The sequence below is a fragment of the Mobula birostris genome, chromosome 6 (assembly GCF_030028105.1).
Source record: "Mobula birostris isolate sMobBir1 chromosome 6, sMobBir1.hap1, whole genome shotgun sequence".
In the NCBI taxonomy this organism is placed as follows: Eukaryota; Metazoa; Chordata; class Chondrichthyes; order Myliobatiformes; family Myliobatidae; genus Mobula; species Mobula birostris.
Window position 1 is genome coordinate 109,831,529 of NC_092375.1, and position 27,218 is coordinate 109,858,746.

Sequence of the window (27,218 nt, forward strand, 5' to 3'; positions counted from 1 at the left end):
TGGAATGCAGGTGCATTGTAAAGCAAGTCCAGCTAACGTGGAAAAAATTGCAGTAGCATCACTGTCTTATTTATGTGTAATTTGATGTTCTACATGTCATTCAGACAATGTAAAAATTATACATAAAAAGAAGACAATGAACAAAAAACTTGTTCAAAACAAGACATTAATGATGCAACAAATTTTTTTAAAGGTGGGACAGTGATATTTAATTATATTTTATTTCCTTGCCTTTCAGGATTTCTATTCCACTCTGTTGGACATCCTCACCACTGAAGATATTCGGATGTTAATGGAGTCAGAGGATGAGTACAATCGTAGGGGACAGTTCGAACGGATCTTCCCCTCCCTGTTCTCCTCATGCTATCTCCGATTTTTTGAACAGCCCCGGTATTATAACATCTTGCTTGACTTGTGGGAGCAAAAGTATGGCCGGAACAGGCAGGAAGGTACTGCAAAATGTTATAAAGTCTTTGTCTCTGAAGTAGAGAGAGAATAAGGGTTCTGAAAGAGGTGGCTGAAGAAGAGATTGTGGAGGCATTAGTAATGATCTTTCAAGATTCACTAGATTCTGGAATGGTTCCACAAGACTGGAAAATTGCAAATGTCATTCCACTCTTCAAGAAGGGAGAGAAGCAGAAGAAAGGAATTATAGGTTAGTTAGTCTGGAGATATTGGAGTTGATTGTTAAGGATATAGTTTCGGGATACTTGGAGGCACACGATAAAATTAGGCTGTAGTCAGCACGGTTTCCTCAAAGGAAAATCTTGCCTGGCAAATCTGTTGGAATTCTTTGAAGAAATAAAGCGGGATAGACAGAAGAGAATTGGTTGATGTGTATGTGGATTTTTAGAAGGCCTTTGACAAGTTACCACACATGAGGCTGCTTAACAAGCAGCCTTGTGGTAATAAAGGAGAGATTCTAGCATGGATAATGCAGTGGCTGGTTGGCAGGAGGCAGAGTGGGAATAAAGGAAACCTCTTCTGGTTGGCTGCCGATGACCAGCTGTGCTCCACAGGCTTCTGTGTTGGATGATGGAATTTATGGCTTTGTTGCAAAGTTTGCAGACTATACAAAGATAGATGTAGAGGTAGATTGTTTTGAGGAAGTAGAGAGGCTACAGAAGGACCTAGACAGATTAGGAGAATGGGCACAGAAATGGCAGGTGGAATTCAGTGTTGGGAAGTGTATGGTCATGCACTTTGGTAGAAGAAATGAAAGGGTTGACTATTCTCTAAATGGAGAGAAAATAGTGAAGCACATAGGGACTTGGGAGTCCTTGTGCAGGATTCCCTAAAATTTAATTTGCAGCTTGAGTATGGGGTGAGGAAGGTAAATGCGATGTTAGCATTCATTTTAAGAGGACTAGAGTATAAAAGCAAGGATATAATATTGAGACTTAATAAAGCACTGGCGAGGCCTCTCTTGGAGTATTGTGAGTAGTTTTGGGCCCCTGAACTCAGAAAGGATGTGCTGAAACTGGAGAGGTTTCAAAAGAGGTTCACGAAAATGATTCCAGGTTTGAATGGCTTGTCATATGAAGATCATTTGAATTCAGAAGAATAAGGGGTGACCTCATTAAATCCTGTTGAATGGTGAAAGACCTTGATAGAGTGGATGTGGAGAGGACATTTCCTATGGAAGGGGAGTCTAAGACCAGAGGACAATGCCTCAGAACAGAGGTGTGTCCTTTTAGAATGGAGATGAGGATTTTTTTTTAGCAAGAGAGTGGTGAATCTGTGGAACTTGTTGCTACAGACAGCTGTGGAGGCCAAGTCTTTATACATTTGTATATATTTAAGGCAGAGGTTGATAGATTCTTGATTGGTCAGGGCATGAAGGGATATGGGGAGAAGGCAGGAGATTGGGGAAATGGATCAGCCATGATTGAATGGCAGAGCAGACTCAGTGGGCCAAATGGCCTAATTCTGCTCCTATATCTTATGGTCTTATGGAATAAAATATAGGGTAGGCTCCCTTCAGTGAAACAATGTTCATGCCTGTAATTGTCAGGGTAACACAGTAGCTTAGTGGTTAGTGTAATGCAGCTATTTGTGTTGTGGGCATGCTATGTTGGCATTGGAAGCATGGTTACATTTTTCAGCTGCCCAACCCCACAATCTTTGCAGATTTGATTTAATGCAAAAATCTAATCTCTTCAGCAGCATTCTCCAGTCTCCACTACTTGGAAAGTCAATGGGAGTAGGCTCAAAGAAGCACTGCCACCTGCCAGATCCACTCTAAGTCAGAGACTGATTGTTTTGGAAATAAATTTTGTTTCTTTATTATTAGTGGGTTATATTCCCCCTCGAGTTTGTGACCTAATGGGGCACATTGTGCTTAGCAAAATGCTATTCCAGTGCCAACGATCCAGGTTCAATTCCTGCTGCTGTCTGTAAGGAGTTTGTTCAATTTTCCCCTTGAACCCATGGGTTTCCTCCAGTGCTCTGGTTTCTTCCCACATTCCAAAGGTGTACAGAATAGTAGATTAATTGGTCATATGGGTGTAATAGAACATAGAATTCTACAGCCCACAATACATGCCCTTTGGCCCACAATGTTGCGCCAACCATGTAACCTAGTGTACAAACTGCCTAGAATTTCCCTACCGCATAGTTCTCTATTTTTCTAAGCTCCATGTACCTATCTAAGAGCCTACTCTATCCGCCTTTACCACTGTTGCTGGCAGTGCATTTCATGCATCCACCACTCTAGTTGAAAACCTGCCTCTGACATCCCCCTTGTACCTTCTTCCAAGCACCTTAAAACAATGCCCCCTCGTGTTAGCAATTTCAGCCCTGGGAAAAAGCCTCTGGCTATCCACATGACCAATACTTGTCATCATTCTTATACACCTCTATCAGGTCACCTCTCATCCTCCATCGCTCCAAGTAATTAGATGGTGTGGGCTTGCTGGGCTGGAAGGGCCTGTTACAGTGTTGTATCTCTAAATACAATAAAAAAACAGCATCCTGCCAGCACTTTGCCCCAGCCCCTGTGGTGAGCTCAGGAAAGCAGCTCACCTCTACCCCCTGGAGCGAGTCTGTGTACATGTCTATGTACAGATCTTTCCTTGTTTCATTTGATTTGAACTGACAGTTGGATTAGTATTGCAAGATATGCAATTGTCATTGCGGCCTGTGTTGCCAATTGCTAACTCAGCTTTGCATTTGAAATGTGGTCCTCTTGCGAATTTCTCAGCAGTTAATTTCCAAACTGTTTGCCAAGCACTGTGTGTAGAAGTGACAAAGTTTAAGTCAAAGATCTGATTTGAAGTTTTGGATACAGCACTAATACACAATTTTGCTTGCAATATTATTACATGACATGACATGGCCTGAAGTGTGCAGAAGTTGTCATTGGGTGGGAGGGAAGAAATATGATGACTCACTGCACATTTATTTTGCTTTTAATTGGGATGTACCAGAGTCATGGCTTGGGAACTTGTTCTCAGTTGTTCCTTGCTGAATTGGGAAGAAGAAAACAATGACTTAATTTCCTTCTATTTGATATTTGTACGTCTTCAATATTATAACCAAGTATTTTATTATATAGCCCATTTCTTAGTACACTACATCTGTTTGCAGTACTATACTTTGCACCATTCTATTGCATTTACACTTGTCTGTATTTATTGTTATACGTAGAACAGTACAACATAGTACATTGGCACGTCTTTTAACTTGCACTAAGATCGATCTAACCCTATCCTCCCACATAGCTCTCCATTTTTCTATCATCCATGTACCTATCTATTAGTCCCTTAATTGTCCCTAATGTATATGCCTCTACCAGCACGCTGACGTCACGTTCCGTGCGCCCATCACACTGCTTTTTTTAAAAAAAAACCTCTGACATCCTCCTCTCAGTACTTTACTCCAAATACCTAAAGTTTTCCCTTTCATATTAGCCATTGCCACACTAGGAACAAATCTTGGGCTGTACATTCTATCTATGTGTCTTATTATCTTGCACATCTCTATCAAGTCAACTTTTGTATTTATTATTGTCATGTACACTATGTGCTTCACCTAGAGTCCATAACTGCACCACAGAGTCTGTAACTGGATGTAAGCTAATAAGTACCATCGTAGAACTGAATTGTGTACATGGGGTTTGGGTTTGATTTCCTACCGTATCTCTGCAGTAACAACCTTCCTGCTGGGAGGCTTTTTGGGTTTAGGTTGAAAAACCCTCAAGTTGTCATTGCTTGAATCTGAACCTATTGTTGTTCAAATAAAAGGAGTCACAAAAGACTCCAGATGATAGAAATGTGGATCAATGTACAAAGGAGCTTGAGGAACTCTGCTCATCGGGCAGCATCTATGGAGGGATGTGAATACTTGACGTTTGGGGTCAAGCAGTCCAGATGAAGAGTCTTGGCCCGAAACATCAACTGTCCATTTCCCACCATAAATGCTTTCTGACCCATTCAGTTCCTCCATCTACTTTGTGTGTTGATTATTTAAATGAAGCTAGTTCCTACAAGCCACATTGCATCAAACTAGGGAAATAGAATGCGTTCTTTTGATGATAAAGGATATTTTGTTTTAAAGGAAAATCATTATTTTCTCTTGTATGCACAGGAATAGAAATGCTGCAAGAACTGAGTTATAGAAGAGTTCACTTGGGATTATCTGTTAATCCTGCACATGCCGTGAGTAACTAAGAATTGTAACTCTTCAGTCCTTGGAATCTAACATTAAGAATTTTTAAAAGATGTACTGTTAAACTTGTTTGTTATTGTCATATACACCAAGGTGCAGTAGAAAACTATTATATACCATCCATACAGATCATTTCATTACAGCGCTGCATTGAGGTCATACAAGATAAAAGAATTAGTGCCAAATAAAGTGTTACAGAGAAAGTACAGTAGCCAATGAGGTGCAAGATATTAAGTAATGCACATAAAGTGCTGGAGGAACTCAGCAGATCTGGCAGCATCTATGCAAAGGATTAAAGTGTCGATGTTTCAAACTGAACCCCCTCATTGGGACTGGTCTGCAATGTCAACACTTTATTCCTTTCTTTAGATGTTGCCTAAGTTCCTCCAGCATTTTGTGTGTGTTACTTTGGATTTCCAGCATCTGAAGAATCTCTTGTGTTTAGACAGTATTAAGTATTGTTTGACTTTTCTATGATATGTTTTCCTGCAAACTAAAGCATAATATTGTCCTTGCTCTTCATCTCCCCTCTCCTATCTAATGTCCTTGCACTATCTTCATGAGCTTTCAATTTTCTCCGTGATCTCCGTACAAAATAAACAGTCAACGTCTCTAAACCTCAGGCAATCAGGCAGTCTGCTTACCATAATTTCAATTATTGATCATTAATTTGCTTTGGGTGAAGCAATGAGATTTTTGTCCCCCTTTCTCCAGTGGCATGCACCCAAAAATAACTCGACTCCGAAGGTAGATGTCAGCCAGAATGGAGTGCGCAAGCCAAACTCCTCCTCTGAGAGGTAGGAACATCACAGGATACATTTCAATTGGGAAGGATGATGGGAGCTAACATCTTAAATGAAAATTATTTTAAATTTAATTACTTTTACTTTAACTTGTCATTTTTAAACAGTGTAATTACAGTGGCTTTTTCCAAAACATCGAGGAAAACCTTTTTATGTACACATAATCATCGTTATTTCATCAGTTTTTGACTGAAAGATCACATGGAATGAGTATTTGAAATAATGGATGATTCATTAAAAACTGGTGAACACTAGGTGACCAGTCAAAGCTGATCTACCTGAGCATGAATTTGGTACAGCTTTTACATTCTCAGTTGAAGGGATTACCAGTAAACTACATTTTGATAACAATGGTGACTACAGGATTACTTAATTAAGTAACAGACTAGGTCGTGATTACAAAATAAAATGATTATCCACAGATCTAACAGTAAACCTAATTTTCTAATCCAACAATAGGTGTGCTCACTAATCTTTAATATTCTTTCAAGTACACTTATGTCAGAATTACTGGATTTCAGTTTGGCATTTAACGTGATTGCCCAACATACCTTGGTCAACAAACTCCTACTCCTCAGTCAAAATACACCACTGTGCAACTGAGTGTTGGACTTCCTAACCAATGGACCTCAGTCAGGATGCACAACTGCTTCTCCCTCCCCATCATCCTCAATGGAAACTGCACTGTGGCGGATAGGAAGGCTCTACAAAGAGTTGTCAAAACTCCCCAACACATCACAGGCACCAGTCTACCTGCCTTTGAGTGCATATATACAGAAAAGAGCCAGTAACATGAAGGATTCCACCCACTCTACTTATGCATTATTGATCCCACTTCCATCAGGGAGGAGGCTATGTAGCATCTATGCCAGGACCACCAAACTCAAACACATTTACTTTCCCCAAGCATTAAGGCTGATCAACAACACCACCCACTAACCCACCCCTCCACCACCGCTACCTTATCACTTCTGTCAGAGTCACTTTATGTCCAGACACTTCTGTGCCCAACATCGCTTTATGGACATATAATTAGTCTTATGTATGAACAGTGCTTATAAAAAGCAATCACTGCCCCGCCCCCAGAAGTTTTTATGTTTTCTTGTTTTACAGCATTAAATCCAGTGGATTTAATTTTGCTTTTTTGACACTGATCAGAAAATACCCTTTTGTGTTAAAGTAAAACCACATGTCAACAGATTGGTCTAAATTTATTACAATTATTAAATGCAAAATAATTGATTCCATAATTACTCATCCCCTTCAAGTCAGTATTTAGTAGATGTACCTTTGGCAGCAATTACACCCTCAAGTCTGTGTGGGTAGGACTCTATCAGTTTTGCACATCTGGACACTTTTTTTCCCCATTCTTCTTTACAAAACTGCTCAAGCTCTGTCAGATTGCATGGGGATCATGACTGAACAGCCCTTTTCAATCCAGCCACAAATTCTCAATTGGACTGAGGTCTAGACTGTGATTTGGCCATTCCAGGACATTAATTTTGTTGTTTTTAAGCTATTTCTTTGTAGCTTTGGCTTTATGCTTGGGGTCATTGTTTTGCTGGAAAACAAATCTTCTCCCAAGTTGCAGTTCTCACTGCATCAGGATTTCCCTGCATTTTGCTACATCCATTCACAAGCCTTCCAGGGCCTGCTGCTGTGAAGCATCCCCACAGCATGATGCAACCTCACTATGCTTTACGATAGGGATGGTGTGTTTTTGATGACTTTTGGTATTTGGCTTATGCCAAACATAGCATTTAGTCTGATGGCCAAAAAGCTCAATTTTGGTTTCATCAGACCATAGAACATTTTTCCAGCTGATTTCTTACATGCCTTCTGGCAAACTCTAGCTGAGACTTCCATGTGAGTTTTTTTTCCCCAACAGTGGCTTTCTCTTTGCCATTCTCCTATAAAGCTGTGACTGGTGAAGCACCCTGGCAATAGTTGTATGTGCAGTCTTTGCCATCTCAGCCACTGATGCTTATAACTCCTACAGAATTGTCATAGGGTCTCTTGGTGGCCTCCCTCACTAGTCCCCTTCTTGAATGGTCACTCAGTTTTTGAGTACGACTTGCACTAGGCAGATTTACAGCTGTGCTTTATTCTTTCCATTTCTTGATGATTGACTTAACTGTACTCCAAGAGATATTTAGTGACTTGGAAATTTTCTTGTATCAATCACTTTGACTTGTGCTTTGCAATAACCTTTTTGCGAAGTTGCTTGAAGTGTTCTTTTGTCTTTGTGGTGTAGTTTTTGCCAGGATACTGATTCACCAGCATTCGAACCTTCTAGATACAGGTGTATTTTTATAATAAATTGAAACACCTTGACTACGCATGGAGATCTCCATTTAACTAATTATGTGACCTCTAAAACCAATTGGCTACACACCAGTGAAACTTGGTTTGTCATATTAAAGGGGATGAATACTAATACAGTCAATTATTTTGTGTTTTATATTTGTAATTAATTTAGATCACTTTGTAGAGATCTGTTTTCACTTTGACACGAAAGAGTCTTTTTCTGTTGATCAGTGTCAAAAGAGGCCAAATTAAATCCACTGTGATTCAATGTTGTAAAACAATAAAACATGGAAACTTCCGGGTGGGGGGGGGTGAATACTTTTATAGGCACTGTAAGCTATCTTATGGTGTTTATATTTATTGTTTTTTATGGTTGTCTTCTTTATCTTATTTTTTTTGTGGTGCATCAGATCTGGAGTAAAAATTATTTCATTCTTCTTTACACTTGTGTACGGGAAATGATATTAAACAATCTTGAAGTAACAGTTTTAATCAGTGGAGCAGTTATCACAAAGATAAGTCACCCAAAAGTCCCCAATTGCTTTAGTCATAGAACAGAGAACATCAGAATTGGGTTTAATATCACCAAAGTCATGGAATTTGTCAACTTTGCAGCAGCAGTGCATTGCAATATGTGACAAATATAGGGAAAAAAGCCTGAATTGCAATAAGTGTGTGTGCATAAAAGCCAAATACCATTAAAAGCTCACCATTCCTACCGTGAAGCATAGTGATAGCTGCATCATGCTGTGGGCATGCTTCACTGCAGCAGGCCCTGGAAGGCTTGTGAAGGTATAGGGTAAAATGAATGCAACAAAGTACAGGGAAATCCTGATGCAGTGAGAACTGCAACTTGGGAGAAGAATTGTTTTCCAGCAAGAGAATGACCCCAAGCATAAAGCCAAAGCTGCACAGGAATGGCTTAAAAACAACAGCATTAATGTCCTGGAGTGGCTAAATCACAGTCTAGACTTCAATCCAATTGAAAATTTGTGGCTGGACTTGAAAGGGGCTGGCCTTTCGCAATCCCCATGCAATCTGACAGAGCTTGAGCAATTTTTGCCCCTCTCCTCTCTATTTTGGTCATCTTGCTTCTCCACTTAGTCCTGATGCAGGGCTTCGACCTGGAAGTATTGATTGTTTCTTTCCTCCCATAGCTGTTGTCAACGTGCTCCAGCAGATTATTTGGTGCGTCTGATTGAGATCCATAGGAGTTTATGACAATGATACTGGGAATAAAAGGGTTAATGTATGAGGACCATTTGATGGTTCTGGGCATATACGCACTGGAACTTAGAAGAATGAGAGGGGATCTCAGTGAAACCTATCAAATATTGAAAGGCCTAGGTAGAGTGGTGTGAGAGGATATTTCCTATGGTGAGAGAGTCCAGGACCAGATGGCACAACCTTAGAATCTGTGGAATTTATTGGGTATATTTAAAACAGAGGTGGATAGGTTCTTGATTGGTAAGGACGTCAAAGGTTACAGAGAGAAGGTATGTAGGAGAATGAGACTGAGAGAGAAAATAATTCAGCCTTGTAAATCTTTCCTATCCGTGTACCTGTCCATATGCTTGTTGTTACTGTACCTCCTTTAGCCACTTCCTCTGGCAGCTCATTCCATTTATGGACCACCATCTACATAGCACAGTACGGGCCCTTTGACGCACAGTATTGTGCCAATCTTTTAGCCTACTTCAAGGTCAATGTAACCCTTTCTTCCCACATAGCCCTCTATTTTTCTTTCATCAGTGTTACTCTCTGAGAGTCTCTTAAATGTCCCTTTTAGCTTTTATTTGTAATAGAGAGGATATGCAGAGGAGTGGGAGAGTCTAGACAGATGGCACAGCCTCAGAATACAAGGACAGAGATGAAGAGGAATTTCTGTAACCAGAGAGTGGTGAACCTGTGGAATTCATTACCACAGACGACTGTGGACGCCAAGTCATTGGGTATATTTAAAGTAGATGTTGATAGGTTCTTGATTAAAGGGTTTCAAAGTTTATGGTGGAGAAAGGAAAAGAATGGTGTTGAGAGGAAAATAAATAAGCCATCTCGGCCCTTCTAGTCCGTGCCAAACTCTTACTCTCACCTAGTCCCACCGACCTGCATTCAGCCCATAACCCTCCATTCCTTTCCTGTCCATATATCTATCCAATTTAACTTTAAATGACAACATTGAATCTGCTTCAACCACTTCTGCTGGAAGCTCGTTCCACACAGCTACCACTCTCTGAGTAAAGAAGTTCCCCCTCATGTTACCCCTAAACTTTTGCCCTTTAACTCTCAACTCATGTCCTCTTGTTTGAATCTTCCCCACTCCCAATGGAAAAAGTCTATCCATGTCAACTCTATCAATCCCCCTCATAATTTTAAATACCTCTTTCAAGTCCCCCCTCAACCGTCTTCGCTCCAAAGAATAAAGACCCAACTTGTTCAATTCTCTGTAACTTAGGAGATGAAACCCAGGTAACATTCTAGTAAGTCTTCTCTGTACTGTCTCAATTTTGTTGACATCTTTCCTATAATTCAGTGACCAGAACTGTACACAATACTCCAAATTTGGCCTTACCAATGCCTTGTACAATTTCAACATTACATCCCAACTCCTATACTCAATGCTCTGATTATTGTTGTAGCAAAAACTTAGATTTGCTATTAACTAAATTAAACTCATGGATAATTGTTTTATTCCGTAAACCAAGGTCTAGATTTGCTGTTAATTAAGCCTCCCATGTAATGATGTACTCAGAGAAACATAACAATCAAAATACAGTTAAGTAGGTTTTCTGCATAATCACATATGCAGAGAGCGATTAGAGAATGGGATCACTTGGCTGTCCTTCTGCTACCTGCATACAAGTAAAGGCTAAAGAGCAAAGCTCCAGAGATTAAGACAACAAAGAGGTGGTCGCGGGAGGCAGAGGAGTGGCTACAGGGTTACTTTGAGTCAGTGGCCTGGGCTGTATTAAACAACTCATCTGTGGATCTGAATGGTTGTCACGGACTTTATTAAAACAGTTGTAGACGATTGTGTCCCCACAAAATCATTCAAAGTTCAAAGTAAATTTACTGGCAAAGTACATATACAACCCTGAGATTAATCTTGTGGGCATACTCAATAAATCTAATGAATAATAACCATAACAGAATCAATGAAAGACTGCCTAATTAGGGTGTTCAACCAGAGTGCAGAATACAACACACTGTGCAAATTAAAGAAGAAATAATAATCAATAAATAAGCATAGATATCAAGAACATGAGATGAAGAGTCCTTGAAAGTCAGTCCATAGGTTGTGGGAACATTTCAATGATGGCGCAAGTGAAGTTGAGTGAAGTTATCCCCTTTGGTTCGAGAGCCTTATGGATGAGAGGTAATAACTGTTCCTGAGCCTAGTGATGGTGAGTGCTGAAGCTCTTGTACCTTCTTCCTAATGGCAGCAGCAAGAAGAGAGCATGCCCTGAGTGGTGGGAGGGTTCCTGATGACGGAGCCTGCTTTCCTGTAATTCTGTTTCATGTAGATATGCTCAATGGTTGGGAGGGCTTTACCCGTGATGAACTGGGCCGTAACTTTTTGTAGGATTTCCGTTCAGGGGGATTGGTGTTTCCATACCAAGCTGTGATGTAGCCAGTCAATATACTCTCCACTACACATCTATAGATGTTTGTCAGAGATTGAGATGTCATGTAGGATCTCCACAAACTCCTGTGGAAGTAGAAGCCCTGCAGAGCTTTCTTCATAATTGCACGTGTGCTGGGCCCAGGGCAGGTCCTCTGAAATAATATCACTGAGGAATTTAAAGTCACTGACCTTCTCCACCTCTGATGCTCCAATGAGGATTGGCACATGGACCTACGGTTTCCTTCTCCTGAAGTCTATAATCAGCTCCTTGGTCTTGCACAATCAGAGGCCATAGATGAACCATGAAATCTGCAGTCTGCTGAGAGCAAGGTCAGAGGCATTCAAGTCTGGTGACCAAAAAGTTACAAAATGTCCAGGTACGATTTCTGGAAAGCCAGCTCACGGGTGAAGTAGCAATTTTGGGCTAAACTTGAACTAATGAAGAATGCTCGACAGTTGTGTCAGGACTTGAATATTATCACCTCTTGCAAAGTAAAATCAAGTGACATATGTGACTATAGGGCTTCTCTCCCAGATGAGCTCAATGCCTTCTATGCTTGCTTTGACGATCAAAACATGGAGGAGCCATCAGGAACTCCCACAACCATATTGATCCTGTGATTTCAGGCTCCAAGGCCCAGACGGGTTGCCTGGCTAATAACTAAAAACCTGTGCTGATCAACTAGCTGGAATTTTCACTGAGATCTTTAACTTCTCACTTCGGCAGTCTGAGATACCCAACGGCTTAAACCAGGTTTCAATTATACCAGTGACTAAGAAGAATGTGGTAACCTTCCTCAATGATTATCATCCAGTACCACTTGTATCTACAGTGATAAAGTGTTTTGAGAGGTTTATGATGAAACATATCAACTCCTGCCTGAGAAGTGCCTTGGATCTAATTTGCCTACTGGAACAACAGGTCCACAACAGATTCTATCTCATTGGCTCTTTACTCAACCCTGGGGCATCTGGACAGCAAAGATGCATACATCAGAATGTTCTTTATTGACTACAGTTCAGCGTTCAATACCATCATTCTCTCAAAGCTGATCAATGAGCTTCAAGACCTTGGCCTCAATACTTCCTGGTATAATTGGATCCTGAATTTCCGCACTTGCAGACCCCAGTCAGTTTTGATTGGCTACAACATCTCCTCCACGATCTCCTCAGCACAGGTGCACCACAAGGCTGTGCTCTTAACTCCCTACTTTACTCACTTTACACTTAAGACTGTGCGGCAAAGCACAGCAAAAATACCATATTCAGTGTCTAATAGTTCTTTTGTTACAGTTGGTTGATGCAACTGTAACGAAACCCAATTTCCCTCGGGATCAATAAAGTATGTCTGTCTATCTGTCTATCAATCAAAGTTGTTGCTGTAGCAGCACATAAAAGAGAGATTGAAAATCTGGCTGAGTGGTGCCATCACAACAACCTTCTACTCAATGTCATTAAGACCAAGGAGATGATTATTGACTTCGGGAGAAGGAAGCCAAAGGTCCATGAACCAGTCCTCATTGGAGGATCAGAAGTGGAGATGGTCAACAAGTTTAAATTCTTCAAGTGTCATTATTTTGGAGGACCTGTCCTGGGTGTAGCATACAAGTGCAATTACAAATAAAGCATGGCAGTGCCTCTACTTCCTTAGGAGTTTGCAAAGATTCAGCATGGTATCTAAAACTTCGACAAATTTTTATAGATGTGTAGTAGAGAGTATATTGGCTGGCTGCATCACAGCCCAGAACGGAAACACCAATGCCCTTAAATGGAAAATCCTACTAAAAGTAGTGGATTCAGTTCAGTCCATCACGGGTAAAGCTCTCCCCACCATTGAGAACATATACCTGAAACGCTGTTGCAGGAAAGCAGCGCCCTTTGACAGGATTCCCCACCACCCAGGACACGCTCTCTTCTCACTGCTACCATCAGGAAGAAGGTGCAGGAGCCTCAGGACTCACATCACCAGGTTCAGGAACAGTTATTACATCTTAACCATGAGGCTCTTGAACCAAAGGGGATAACTTCACTCAACTTCACTTGTCCCACCATTGAAATGTTCCCACAACTAATGGGCTCACTTTCAAGGACCCTTCATCTCATGTTCTCAGTATTTGTTGCTTATTTATTATATTATTTCTTTCTTTCCTTTTTGTATTTGCACAATTGGGTGTTCAACCAGTGTGCAAAGTTGGTCTGGTCTTTCATTGATTCTGTTATGTTTACTATTCTATAGATTTGAGTATGCCCCCAAGAAAATGACATGTATGCACTTTGATAATTTACTTTGAACCTTGAACTTTGAATGAGGCTGTTCCAAAGTCCGGTGCACAGTTTTTTCTGGTCTCCTAATGTGCACCAAGTTTCAATAAGTAGCCTTTTGTTCAGACACCAACTCTGTGTTGCCTTTCTTGTCTGAAACTTTAAACAAAATGTGGTTGGGTAAATAGAATGTTGGTTTAAAAAATGGTTGGTGCCAACAGAACAACAGAGGTTTTAGCCGTAGTTTCCCAATGCATTCTTATTATAACAGTTGGAATTGGTTGAGGTAAAGCTTCAACATGTTTCATAACATGTCTTGCTCTTTTCTTTCTCCCCCCACAGTCAAAGTTCACCACAAATTACAGCCATGAAGCAAGAATCCATTCCACCGCCACAGAAGCAGATAGCCATTCAACAGCTGACCTGAGGGCTGTTGAACAAGCTGCTACCACAGATGGCCAGCAGAGTAGTACTCGTTTTCCCGCCAACCCCTTTCTGCGGGCAGAACCTACAGTCAATTCCTGAGAGCTTGATTCCTAAGTCTACCTCAACTGAGGAAGAGGTCAAGGAGAGCAAGGAAGTTAGCCCTTTGTCATGTGCAGACTTGTTCTCTGGACCGTATTTGTTGAGCACAGAACCTCTTCAATTCAGGACCTGGCGTTGACACCAGTTGTTTACTACATTATGACAGTGCAAACTATGCATCTAAATGAGTGCTAGCCTTAAGAAAATGCTGAATTAATGTACAGAAGTTTTACCAGCTCCCTGCGGCACTCCACCCCACTCCTTATTTGGCTGACGTTAGAAACCGGCTAACCTCTTGATAATCCTCCATTTTGGATGAACGCAAGTGCTACTTCACCGCAGTTAACTGTTATACAGTATTCAAAATGGCCTTGCAGTTGGGCTGTAAATTCTTGTGCTGAACAAAATTGTCGGTCTATGCCACCAAGAACGTCTTTGAAGTGGCGTGAAATGAAGTGTTTTATGACATGCCCAGTGAATGTGTAATGTTAATTCTCATTTATCATTAAGACCCAATGCATACTTTCACTGCTGTTTTCCATCCCTCACTGTGCAAGCATCGTTGTGTGACCTGTCATTGACTTAGTGCCTTGTGTGATTTAAAGATTATCATTCTTTTATACCAAAAAGCCCACAAGGTCTAAAGTTGCCTTACAGCTAGAAGTTGCTCACAAAATATTACTTTAGAATTTTGTAAAAACTGCAATGTTTGCACAAACAGTTTACAGCATTTGGTGAACAGTCTTGCACCATGACTGCCTTAATGAGTCGGTAACCAGTCGTTTGTTTTTACAGGCTTTAAGATCTGAGCTAAATGACTGATTAGTCTGTGAGTAGCATTTGTGATGACTTGATAAATGATTTGTATTTTCTGTATCCACTGGAACACACCCAGTCTTGTCAAAGTTAGAGTGTACTCAAAACAAGCCAGCCTGTGGCTCAGGAGAGCTGAAATACCTTTGTATCAGTGGGTGCTGATGGGATGGGAATAGTTCTGTTGCAAGGTCTTGACCATAGGAAAAAAGGAAAAGAATTTTAATAGAAAAGAATACACTGTATATTAACCATCAGGTTATGTTAACCTTGTTTGTGTCATCTTCCTACCTGAGATTTTGTACACAAACAACTGATCTCACTTGGGAGAGCAGGTTTCTGCCCAATACATTGGTCTTTACCTCTCAAAAGTTGAATAAGTTCCAGCATTTCAGTGAGCAGATCTCACCTCTTTCTACCTAGAGGAAGTATTGTCTCTAATCTCCATCTTTCAGTTGGATGTTATCAGAAGGTCAGTATGGTGACATAGATAAACTGTCCCGACTAATTTTGAGAGGAGTTGATTTGACTGCTTGTTCTTGGATATATAAAATGGCTAAATTCCATTGTGAGCATTTATACCCTCCATCCCTTCAGAACAAATAGTTCCAACTTCTAGTACTAAACAACCCTTATGTGCATACGTACGAAGTGCCTTGAAGACTGAAGTGCCTCATTCAAAAAAATTTTTTTTTGTTCTGTCACCCTAGGCATTACGAAGTGTGCCTTGTGTCCCAATTCTGACTGGTTGTAAAAGACTTAACCATATTGTCCCTTCCACATGTAATGAGTTGTTTTCCTCCCCCACACCCCCACAAGGGGAATCCTGATTGTTTTTCTTTCATCTGTATCCCGATCCTTGTGAAAGCAAGCATAAGATCAATAGCTGAAGGAATTCATGAAGCACTTTTGGTCCAGCTTGCTTCCTGCTGAAGCTTTTGGGGACACTTTAGCTGATGGAGATAAGCGTACTGAAGTTTGTGCAGTGATGGACTGGAGTTTCCTGTTGCTGGTGTTTCTGTAGCCTTTAGAAAATGCTGGGTTTACAATAAAACTCCACAGCTGATCTCTCACATAAACAATGATGATTTTATTAGAAATGATGAAAGAATAGAACCATTGGTACTATCAGACTGCTTTCACAGTCATCTTTAACATGTCTTGGGCTTGCTGTAGTTTTAACGTTTACAATATACCAATGAACCAGGGGTCAAACTAGCTCTGATTAGTGAAAGAACAACTAATTAACAAAGCAGTGGATATCCCTCGTGGTATGCCTGCTTAGTCCACTTGGTTTAATAATAATAAGCCTGTTAGTGCAAGAACAATTAGTGATTGTCACCACTTGGAGCCCTTTATCTCCCCCATAACAGAAACAGTCAAATTTCCATTATGGCAATAATTTGAATAAGTTTCAGAACATCTGTGTGCATATTAATTAGCGATTCCTAAGGCTGAAGACTGAAATGTGGTACTGCTTTAAACATAAGATTCTTAATAATGTTTCAAAGTAAAAGGGTTGAATCTACACCATTTTTACATGTATGTATCTGTATTAAATTTTATACAGCTGGAATGGTTTGGTGTTTTTCCAGTGTCTATGAAGGACTATATGGGTAATCCTGTAAAGAGCTGGGTCTCACCTACATTAGCTCATTCAAGAAAAATTATTTACAAGACTGGAAGGTCTCTCAAATTTTCAAAGTGGTTCAACTTTTGGTTTCTCCACCACTAGTTCTGCACTTGCCTCCAGCTGCAGGAGCCAGTGTTCCAATAAACATACGGAGATGTGCACTAGATACAAACTGTGATGCCATTTTGTAATAATTCAAAATCTGTTGTGTGTTGAACAGATTTTTTAAAATCACTAATAAAGAGAACTATGTTGTGTATTCTCCTGTTTGCCTGGTGTTTGTTTACTTAAATCCAATTTCAAAATCCATGAAATTGTGGAGGGGCTGCAGCGTTGATCTGTGTAACTTAAGAATTTTTGGTAAATTAGTTTGTCACATGTACTGAGGTGCAGTGAAAATCTTTTTGTATGGCATCCAGGCAGATTATTTAATCACATCAGTACATCAGTAAAGCAATAGCAGCATGCAGGATAAACTATTAAAGTTAGAGAGAGAGTGCGATGCAGGCCATAACAAGGCATATTGTGAGGTCAGGTCCATTTTATCATACTAGGAGACTGTTCAATAGTCTTATAGAATCAGAATCAGGTTTATTATGCATTATTTAGCATGTGCCGTGAAATTTGTTAACTTACAAATGTAAAATTTGTTAACAGTGGGATAGGAACTGACCTTGAACCTGGTGACATGAGCCTTCAGGCTTTTGTATCTTCTGCCCGATGGAGGGGTGGGGGAGCGAGAGAGAATGTCTGGGATGAGAGAGGTCTTTGATTATGCTCGCTGTTTTACTGAGGCAGCAAGAACTGTAGACAGAGTTCATGGAGGTAGAACCGTGCCCACAACCTTCTTCAAAGTTGCTGGTGAACACAGCAGGCCAGGCGGCATCTCTAGGAAGAAGTACAGTCGACGTTTCAGGCTGAGACCCTTCGTCAGGACTGTACCTCTTCCTAGAGATGCTGCTTGGCCTGCTGCGTTCACCAGCAACTTTGATGTGTGTTGCTGGAATTTCCAGCTTCTGCAGAATTTCTCATGTTTGCGTGCCCACAATCTTCTGCAGTTTCTTGCTGTCTTGGGCAAAGTAGTGTCATACCATGCTGTCAGGAGGGAGCAGATTACCCCTGTGACCATTCCCTTCAACAACAGTTATACTATTTTGGATACTGGTGGGGGAATGACCTAGCAGAAGACAGCTACAGCAGTCAGGTCTCCGGCACTGAATCTGGCTTTGTGGCTCAGAGGCAAACAGTTATGATAGGGGATATGTTGGTTAGGGGAACAGAAAGAAGGTTCTATGGATGATAAGAGACTCCCAGTGGTTTGTTGCTTCCTGGGTGCCAGGGTCAATGATATCTCAAATTGAGTCCACAGCATTCTTCAGTGGGAAGATGAGCAGCCAGAGGTCATGGTTCATGTTGGTACCAATGACATGGGTAGGGATGGGTAATGAGGTCCTGCAAAGTGATTTCAGAGCGTTAGATGCTAAGTTAAAAGGGAGGGCCACCAGTTCTGTGAATTCAAGATTGCTACCTGTCCCGTGTGCTAGTGAGACCAGAAATGGGGAGATCACACAGTTTAGCATGTGGCTTAAGTAGTTGGTGTGGGGGCTTCAGATTTTTGGATCAGTGGGTTTTCTTCTAGGAAAGTTGGGTGGGACCTATACAAAAGGGACAATTTGCGCCTGAACTGGAGGGGGAATGGTATCCTATTGAGAAGGTCTGCTAGTGTTATGAGGGAGGAGGGTTAAACTAGAGTTGCAGGGGATTGGGAACCAGAGCGCCAGAACAGATAGTGGAGTGGTGGAGGAAGATGTTGAGCCTGCATACAAGGTCAGGAATCGAAAGGTTGAGGATGCTGAGACTAATGTCTGAGCTGCGTATATTAGAGCCAAGAGTATAGTAGGAAAGGCATAGATCAGCATGTGGAGTTATGACATTGTAGCCATTAGTGAGACTTGGTTGCAGGAGGAGTAGGACTGGCAACTCAATGTTATGGGGCTCTGTTGTTTTAGACGTGACAACGGGAGGGATTAAAGAGGAAGAGGTGGCATTACTGAAAAATGTCATGGCAGTGCTCAGTCAGGACAGACTGAAGAGCTCATCTAGTGAGGCTTTATGGGTAGAACTGAGGAATACAAAAGGCATGACCAAATTAATAGGATTATATCATAGACCACTTGCAGTCGGCGCCTTGGTAGCATACGAAACTACTAAAGCTCTGGCCATCGGAGTTCAATTCTGACATCATCTGTAAGGAGTCTACATCCTCCCCGTGGAATGCATGTTCCTCTCACAGTCCAAAGGCGTACCAGTTGATAGGTTAATTGGTCATTGTAAATTGGGCAGATGACAAGTTTGCCTAGGGAACACTTTGCATCACGTGATCATAATGCCAGTAGTTGCCAGGTGATTATAGAAAATGATACATCTGGTCCTCGGATTGAGATTTCTAAATGGAGAATAGTCAATTTTGATGTTATCAGAAAGGACCTAGCAAATGTGGATTAAGACAGGTTGTTTTCTGGAAAAGGCATACTTACTTGGTAAATGAGAGGCCTTCAAAAGTGAAATTTAGAGAGCACAGAGCTTGTATATTCCTGTCAGAACAAAAGGCACAGATAATAGATTTAAGGAATCTTGGTCATTGAAAGATATTGAAGCCACAATTAAGAATAAAGGAGGTGCAGAGCAGGTATTGGCAGGCAGAAACAAATGAGGTTCTTAAGGAGTACAAGAAATGCAAGAGAATGCTTAAGAAGAAAATCAGGAAGGCTAAGAGAAGACCTGAGGTGTCTCAAGCAGACAAGGAGTCTACAGATGTGAGGCAAAGCAGCAGCAAGGTCATGGACCCTATATTGATAACAGAGGAGGTGTCTACTGTCTTGAGGCAAATTAGGGTAGATAAATCTCCAGGGCCTGACAGTGTGTTCCCTTGGATGCTGTGGAAGCCTAATGCGGAAAATCCATGGGCCCTAGCAGAGATATTTAAAATAACCTTAGCCATGGGTGAAGTGCTGAGGATTGGCGGATAGCTACTGTTGTTCCATTGATTCAGAAATGCTCTAAGAATAAACCAGGAAATTGTAGGGCCATGAGCCTGACATTAGTAGTGGGAAAGTTATTGGAAGGTATCCTAAGGAATTGGATATATAAGTATTTGGGTAGCCAGGGACTGATTATGAATAGTCGACATTGAGCATAATAAGTGTCTAATCAATCAGTTCTTGAAGAATTTAACAGGACAATTGATGAAGAAAAGGCAGTGGTTTAGCAAGGCATTTGACAAGGTCCTGCATGGAAGGTTGGTCAAAAGGTAATAAACTAGATTAGACATTAACTTTGTGGAAGAACCCAGAGAGTGGTTGCAGATGGTTGCCTCTCTGACTGGAGGTATGTGGCTAACGGTGTGCTATAGGGATTAGTGCAAATTTGCAGATGACACCAAGTTTGAGGGGGGTAGTGGACAGCAAGGAAGATTATCAAAGCTTTCACTGGGATCTGGACCTGCTGGAAAAATAGGTTGAAAAATGGCAGATGGAATTTAATGCAGACAAGTGTGAGGTGTTGCACTTTGGGAAGACCAGCAAGGGGGTAGGCCTTACACAGTGAGTGATAGGGCACTGAGGAGTGAGGTAAAACAGAGGGATCTGAAAATACAGGTCCATAATTCTTTGAAAATAGTGTCACAGGTAGATAGGGTCATTAAAAAAAGATTTCAGCATATTGGTTTCATATATCAATATATTGAGTGTGGGAGTTGGGATGTTGAAATTGTATAAGATGTTGGTGAGGCTTAATTTGGAGTATTGTGTCAAGATTTGGTCAGCTACCTACAGGAAAGATTTAAATAAGAGTGCAGAGAAAATTTTCGAGGATGTTGTTGGGATTTGAGAACCTGAGTTGCAGGTAGAGGTTGTAGAGGTTCAAACTTTATTCCCTAGAACGTAGAAGATTGAGGGGAGATTTGATAGAAGTATACAAAATTATGTAGGTATAGATTGGGTAAATACAAGCAGGCGTTTTCCACTGAGGTTTGTTAAGACTAAAACTAGAGGTCATGGGTTAAAGGTGAAATGTTTAAGGGATCACAAGCGTGAACTTTACTGAGAGGGTGGTGAGAATGTAGAGTGAGCTGCCAGCACAAGTGGTGGATGCTGCGTCGATTTCAATATTTAAAAGAAATTTAGATAGGTACATGGATGGGAGGGGTATAGAAGCCTTTAGTCTGGTGCAGGTCGATGGGACTAGGTAGAGTAATAGTTTGGCATAGACTAGATGGGCCAAAGGGCCTGTTCTGTGATTCTATAAGCTGTGTTGCATCAGGTAGGATGCTTTCTATGAAGCGCTAATCAAAATTGGTATGAGTCAAAGGGGAAGTGCCAAATATCTTTAGCCTCCTGAGGAAGTCGAGATACTGATGAGATTTGGCCATGTTGTCTACAATGTTGGACCAGCATAGGTGACTGCTGATGCACTCTTGAGAACCTGAAGCTCTCAACCCTCTTGACTTCAAGATTGTTTAATGTCATTTCCGGTGCACAAGTGTAAGGAGAACGAAAAAATTGTTACTCTGGATCCGATGTAGCAAAAAAACCAATATGATAAAGAACACAATAAAAAAGAACACACTAAATATAAATACATACAATAGCTTGGATACAAATATTGATTGTATGTTCATAAAGTGACACTAGGTACTGGAGTATCACACATAAGGTGACTGACAGGAAATTATATAGTGGTGGAGAAATGGTGGGGTGGGTTAATGGGTGGAGGTGTTGATCAGCCTTACTACTTGGGGAAAGTAACTGTTTTTGAGTCTGGTGGTCCTTCATGGATGCTAAGTAACCTCCTCCCCTGATGGGAGTGGAACAATCAGCCCACGAGCAGGGTGGGTGCAATCCTTCATGACATCACTGGCCTTTCCCCGGCACCTTTCTGTATATACGTCCTTGATGGTGGGTAGGCTGCTGCCGGTGATGCACTGGGAAGTTTTGACTATCCGCTGCAGAGCCTTCCTGTCCATCGCAGTGCAGTTTCCGTACCATGTAGTGATGCAGCACATTTGGATGCTCTCCGCTACACATCTGTAGAAGGTTGTGCATAGTCCAGCTTTCTTCAGCATCTTCAAAAAGTAAAGACATTGGTGGGCTTTCTTAATTGTGTAGGATGCGTTTTGGAACCATAAGATGTGCACTCCCAGGAATTTGAAACTGCTCATAGTTTCCACCAATGTAAAGGGCTGTGAATGGTGTAAGTTCTCCTGAAATCAATAAGTACCAGGCCTTGATTTCGTCTACCCCCTCTCTGTAGGCCATCTCATCGTTATTGCTGATGAGCCCACCTCGGTCGTGTCATCAATGAATTTGACAATGAGATTACTTGGGTGTTTGGCTGTGCAGTCGTGTGAGAGTACTTTAAAAGGAAACTTGGAATTCTTATTTTTCTTATTGGTTTTCTTATTTGCTACTCAATTCATCTGTTTCTGAGACCACTCTAAGTCACACCTGAAACAAATTTGTATGAATCAGTTTATAAGTTTGGGCTTGCATGTCATTACTGTTGAGCTTGAATATGGCCAAAGTCCATAGTTTGACTAAGACCGTTGCTGAAGAAAGAGAATGAAAAAATGGAGAGATGATTCTTAAGAGAAAATTGGTTAATTAGGGGATCATAGAGTACCAGAGTGAAGTTGCATGAAATTGTTATCATCCTGGTGTAATTTTAACTGTCTGTCTGAGTTGAACCATCCCACAACGTGAGGGAATAGTAAAAATCTTTGCGTTATGAGTTGTCACAATGTAGAGATATGTGAATTTATGAGTCTAATGGCTTGTAGAAAGAAACTGTCCCTTAGCCTGTTAGCCCTGGCTCTAATGCTGCGGTACCATCTGCCAGATGGAAGCACTCACAGAGGGAGTGAACAAACTCCTAACAGACAGCATCCGGAATTGAACCCCAATCTTACAGCTGGTGCTTTCATGTGTTACGTTAACCGCTATACTGCCAGCTCATGCCTGCTCGATATGGCAACTACTCTGTACGTGGCCACAAGGAACTGCAGAGAAATGTGGACACAGCTCAGCACATTGCGGAAACCAGACTCCCCTCCATGACTCTGTCTACACTTCTCATTGCTTTGGTAAAGCAGCCAGTGTAATCAGAGTCTCCACCCACCCAGAGGTTCTCTCTTCTCCTCTCTCCCATCCAGCAGAGATACAAAGTCCCCTACCACCAGGGTCAAGAGCAGCTTCTATCCCACTGTTATCAGACTCTTGAACACAGATTTGTAAAATAAAATGAATTCTTGGCCTCGCAATCTACCTCGTTATGATCTTGCATTTTATCGTTTGCCTGCACTGCACTCTTTTAGTAGCCCTTACACTTTATTTAGCATTGTTAGTGTTTTTCAGCTTACGGAGTGCCAGACCGAGACCGTCTACTGAGAGCAATAGAGTCCAGCTATACCAAAACCATGGCGAAAGTTGTATCACCAGATGGAGAAACAGCAGTGTTCGAGCTCCTAGCTGGTGTGCTGCAAGCAGACACTCTGGCACCCTACATCTTTATAATTGTCCTTGATTACGCTCTGCGTCAAGCTACCAAAGACCATGACAAGCTTGGTTTTTACCATAAAACCAGGACGAACCAAAAGGGTCAGACCAGTTACACTCACAGATCTTGATTTTGCAGATGACATAGTCCTGCTCTCTGACCAGATGGAGGAAGCACAGCAGCTACTGACAAAAGTGGAAATTGAGTGCAGTAAAGTTGGACTTCACCTAAACGCTAAAAAGACAGAGTACATGGTGTTTAACTGCGACGAGGTTACTCTCAAGACTGTAAAGAATGATACCATTAAGAAAGTCTTTGACTACAAGTACCTTGGGTCAAGAATGATGAGTTCGGAGAAGGACATAAAGATACGGAAGGCGCTGGTGTGGAGGGCTATGAACGACATGAAGGAAATCTGGAAGTCAAACCTGACCAGAGGGCTTAAAAAGAGGATCTTCATAGCAGTCATAGAGTCCATTCTCACATATGGATGCAAGACGTGGACACTCACCAAGACTATGTGAAAGTCTCTGGATGGTTGCTATACACGAATGCTCCGGATGGCTCTTAACGTGAGTTGGCAACAGCACATGATGAACGTCGAGCTCTATGACGACCTACCGATGCTCACCACTAAAATCGAGGCGAGAAGACTGCAACTAGCAGGGCACTGTCTACACCACCCCGAGCTACCTGCCAGCCTAGTCATCATATGGGAGCCCAAGCATGGGAGGATGAACCCTGGGCGCCCTCCCAAGACTATGGTCAACACGCTCCTAGAAGACAGCGGCGCGGCTAATGTAGATGAACTGAACACACTGATGAGGGAGAGGGAGAAGTGGAGAGTCCGTCATCGTGCCCAACACCGGCCCCTAAGCCTGAGTCAACATAGTAGTAGTAATTAGTGTTTTACCTTATTCTTCCACAGGACACTGTGTAATGATCTGATCTGTATGGACAGGATGCAAGGCAAGTTTTTTTGCTGTATCCTGGTCATGTGACAATAGTAAACCAATACCAATGCTTAGAATCCACCACATGGTTTGTTTATTATTGTCACATCTACCAAGGTACAGTGACAATCTACTGTTTCATGTTCTATCCAGACAGATCATGACATACTTAATTACACCAATGTAGTAAAAAGAAAGCAGCTTGCAGAATATAGTAAACACAAGAGGTTCTGCGTATGCTGAAGATCCAGAGCAACACACACACAAACTCACCAGGTTAGGCAGCATCTATGGAAGGAATAAATAGTCGCCACCCATCACCTACTAGTTAGTCCTGCTTCACCTTCCCCCACCACCTTACTCTGGCATCTTCCCACTTTCTCTCTAGTCCTGATGCAATGTCTCAGTCTGGAACATCGACTGTTCATTCCTTTCCATAGATGCTGCTTGATCTACTGAGCTCCTCCAATATTTTGTGTGTGATGCAGAGTGTCTAACATCATTTACACCATCATAGCCAGATTACAAACCCAGCACCCGAGTGCCCTCACTACCATCTCAGGAGACTTCAACCAGGTTACCATGGCTAGGACACTACCCAACTTCACGCAGTATGTGAGCTGTACAACCAGAGGGGAGAGGACTCTGGATTTGATGTACGCTAACGTTAAGGATGCATACAGCTCCTCTCCCCTCCCCCCACTGGGAAGGTCAGATCGCAACCTGGTGCATCTAAAACCCTGCTACGTGCCTCTGGTGAAGAGTAAACCTGCAACCTCGAGGACAGTGAGAAAATGGTTGGAGGAGGCTTATGAGGCGCTCCAGGGTTGTTTTGAGGTGAGAGACTGGCAGGCACTCTGTGAGCCACATGGAAAGGATATTGATGGGCTCACAGAATGCATCACTGATTACATCAACTTCTGTGTGGACTGCAATGTTCCGACAAGAACTGTCCTTTGTTATTCAAATAACAAACCATGGGTGACAAAGGACATTAAGGACATCCTGAACGCTAAAAAGAGGGCGTTTAGAGATGGAAATAGGGAGAAGCTGAGGACAATACAGAGGAACCTGAAAGCCAGGATCAGGGAGGCTAAAGACAGGTACAGGAGGAAGCTTGAGTGGAAACTCCAGCAGAACAACATGAGAGAAGTCTAGAAGGGGATGAGGACCATCACTGGGTTCCGGCAAACTAGCAACAGAGGAGCTGAAGGCAGTGTGGACAGGGCCAATGAACTTAACCTGTTCTTTAACAGATTTGACATTGTGGCCCCTGCCCATCCCCCGCATGAGCCATCTGATGTCGGCCCCCAACCAACACATATTCCATTCTCCCCTCCTACCCCTCCTCACAGTCCCCCACCCTGCTCTCATGACTATACCCCTTCCCCACACGAAACCACCACGGTGGACTTCACAGCTGAATAGGTGAGAAGACAGTTGAAATGTCTCAACTCAAGCAAGGCTGCAGGACCGGATGGTGTCAGGGCCAGGGTGCTCAAAGCCTGTGCCCCTCAGCTATGTGGAGTACTTCGCCATGTATTTAACCTGGACCTGAGGCTCCGGAGGGTTCCTGTACTGTGGAAGATGTCCTGCCTTGTCCCTGTGCCAAAGACACCGCGCCCCAGCAGCCTCAATGACTACAGACTGGTGGCATTGACCTCCCACAGCATGAAGATCCTGGAGAGACTTGTTCTGGAGCTGCTCTGACCTATGTTCAGGCCACACTTAGATCCCCTCCAGTTCGCCTACTAGCCTTGACTAGCAGTTGAGGATGCCATGGTCTACCTGCTGAACCGTGTCTACACCCACCTGGACAAGCCAGCGAGCACTGTGAGTGTCATGTTTTTTGATTTCTCCAGTGCGTTCAACACCATCCGCCCTGCTCTGCTGGGGGAGAAGCTGACAGCGATGCAGGTGGATGCTTCCCTGGTGTCATGGATTCTTGATTACCTGACTGGCAGACCACAGTACGTGCGCTTGCAACACTGTGGGTCCGACAGAATGATCAGCAGCACTGGGGCTCCACAGGAGACTGTCTTGTCTCCCTTTCTCTTCACCATTTACACCTCGGACTTCAACTACTGCACAGTCTTGTCATCTTCAGAAGTTTTCGGATGACTCTGCCATAGTTGGATGCATCAGCAAGGGAGTTGAGGCTGAGTATAAGGCTACGGTAGGAAACTTTTTCACATGGTGTGAGCAGAATTATCTGCAGCTTAATGTGAAAAAGACTAAGAAGCTGGTGGTAGACCTGAGGAGAGCTAGTGTACCTGTGACCCCTGTTTCCATCCAGGGGGTCAGTGTGGACATGGTGGAGGATTACAAATACCTGGGAATACGTATTGACAATAAACTGGACTGGTCAAAGAAGACTGAGGCTGTCTACAAGAAGGGTCAGAGCCGTCTCTATTTCCTGAGGAGACTGAGGTCCTTTAACATCTGCCGGACGATGCTGAGGATGTTCTATGAGTCTGTGGTGGCCAGTGCTATCATGTTTGTTGTTGTGTGCTGGGGCAGCAGGCTGAGGGTAGCAGCCACCAACAGAATCAACAAACTCATTTGTAAGGCCAGTGATGTTGTGGGGATGGAACTGGACTCTCTGACGGTGGTGTTTGAAAAGAGGATGCTGTCTAAGTTGCATGCCATCTTGGACAATGTCTCCCATCCACTACATAATGTACTGGGTGGGCACAGAAGTACATTCAGCCAGAGACTCATTCCACCGAGATGCAACACAAAGTGTCATAGGAAGTCATTCCTGCCTGTGGCCATCAAACTTTACAACTCCTCCCTTGGAGGGTCAGACACCCTGAGCCAATAGGCTGGCCCTGGACTTATTTCATAATTTACTGACATAATTTACATATTAGTATTTAACTATTATGGTTTTATTACTATTTATTATTATTGTGCAACTGTAACAAAAACCAATTTCCCCCGGGATCAATAAAGTATGACTATGACTATGTTCACCTTTAAAAGGTCTGTTCAATACTCTTATAACAGTGGGATAGAAGCTGTTCTTGTGTCTGCTGCTACGTATTTTCAAGCTTTTCTATCTCCTAGAGGGGGAA

At 42.2% G+C, this 27,218-nt stretch overlaps 1 protein-coding gene across 7 annotated transcripts in view; it reads left to right on the plus strand.

Annotated features, from left to right (window-relative positions):
- The window catches only part of ttll4 (tubulin tyrosine ligase-like family, member 4), a 102,334-nt gene extending 85,439 nt beyond the window's left edge, over positions 1 to 16,895 (plus strand). For 6 of the 7 annotated variants that reach the window (XM_072260963.1, XM_072260962.1, XM_072260968.1 and 3 more), the window contains 3 exons: positions 239 to 449; positions 4,588 to 4,658; positions 14,008 to 16,895. In XM_072260963.1, coding sequence (XP_072117064.1) covers positions 239 to 449; positions 4,588 to 4,658; positions 14,008 to 14,190 — 465 coding nt within the window. In that variant the 3' untranslated portion in view covers positions 14,191 to 16,895. Of the gene's footprint in view, positions 1 to 238; positions 450 to 4,587; positions 4,659 to 5,382; positions 5,466 to 14,007 lie in introns of all 7 variants that reach the window. The other variant, XM_072260964.1, reaches the window with a different exon arrangement.
- The last annotated feature ends 10,323 nt before the right edge of the window (positions 16,896 to 27,218 follow it).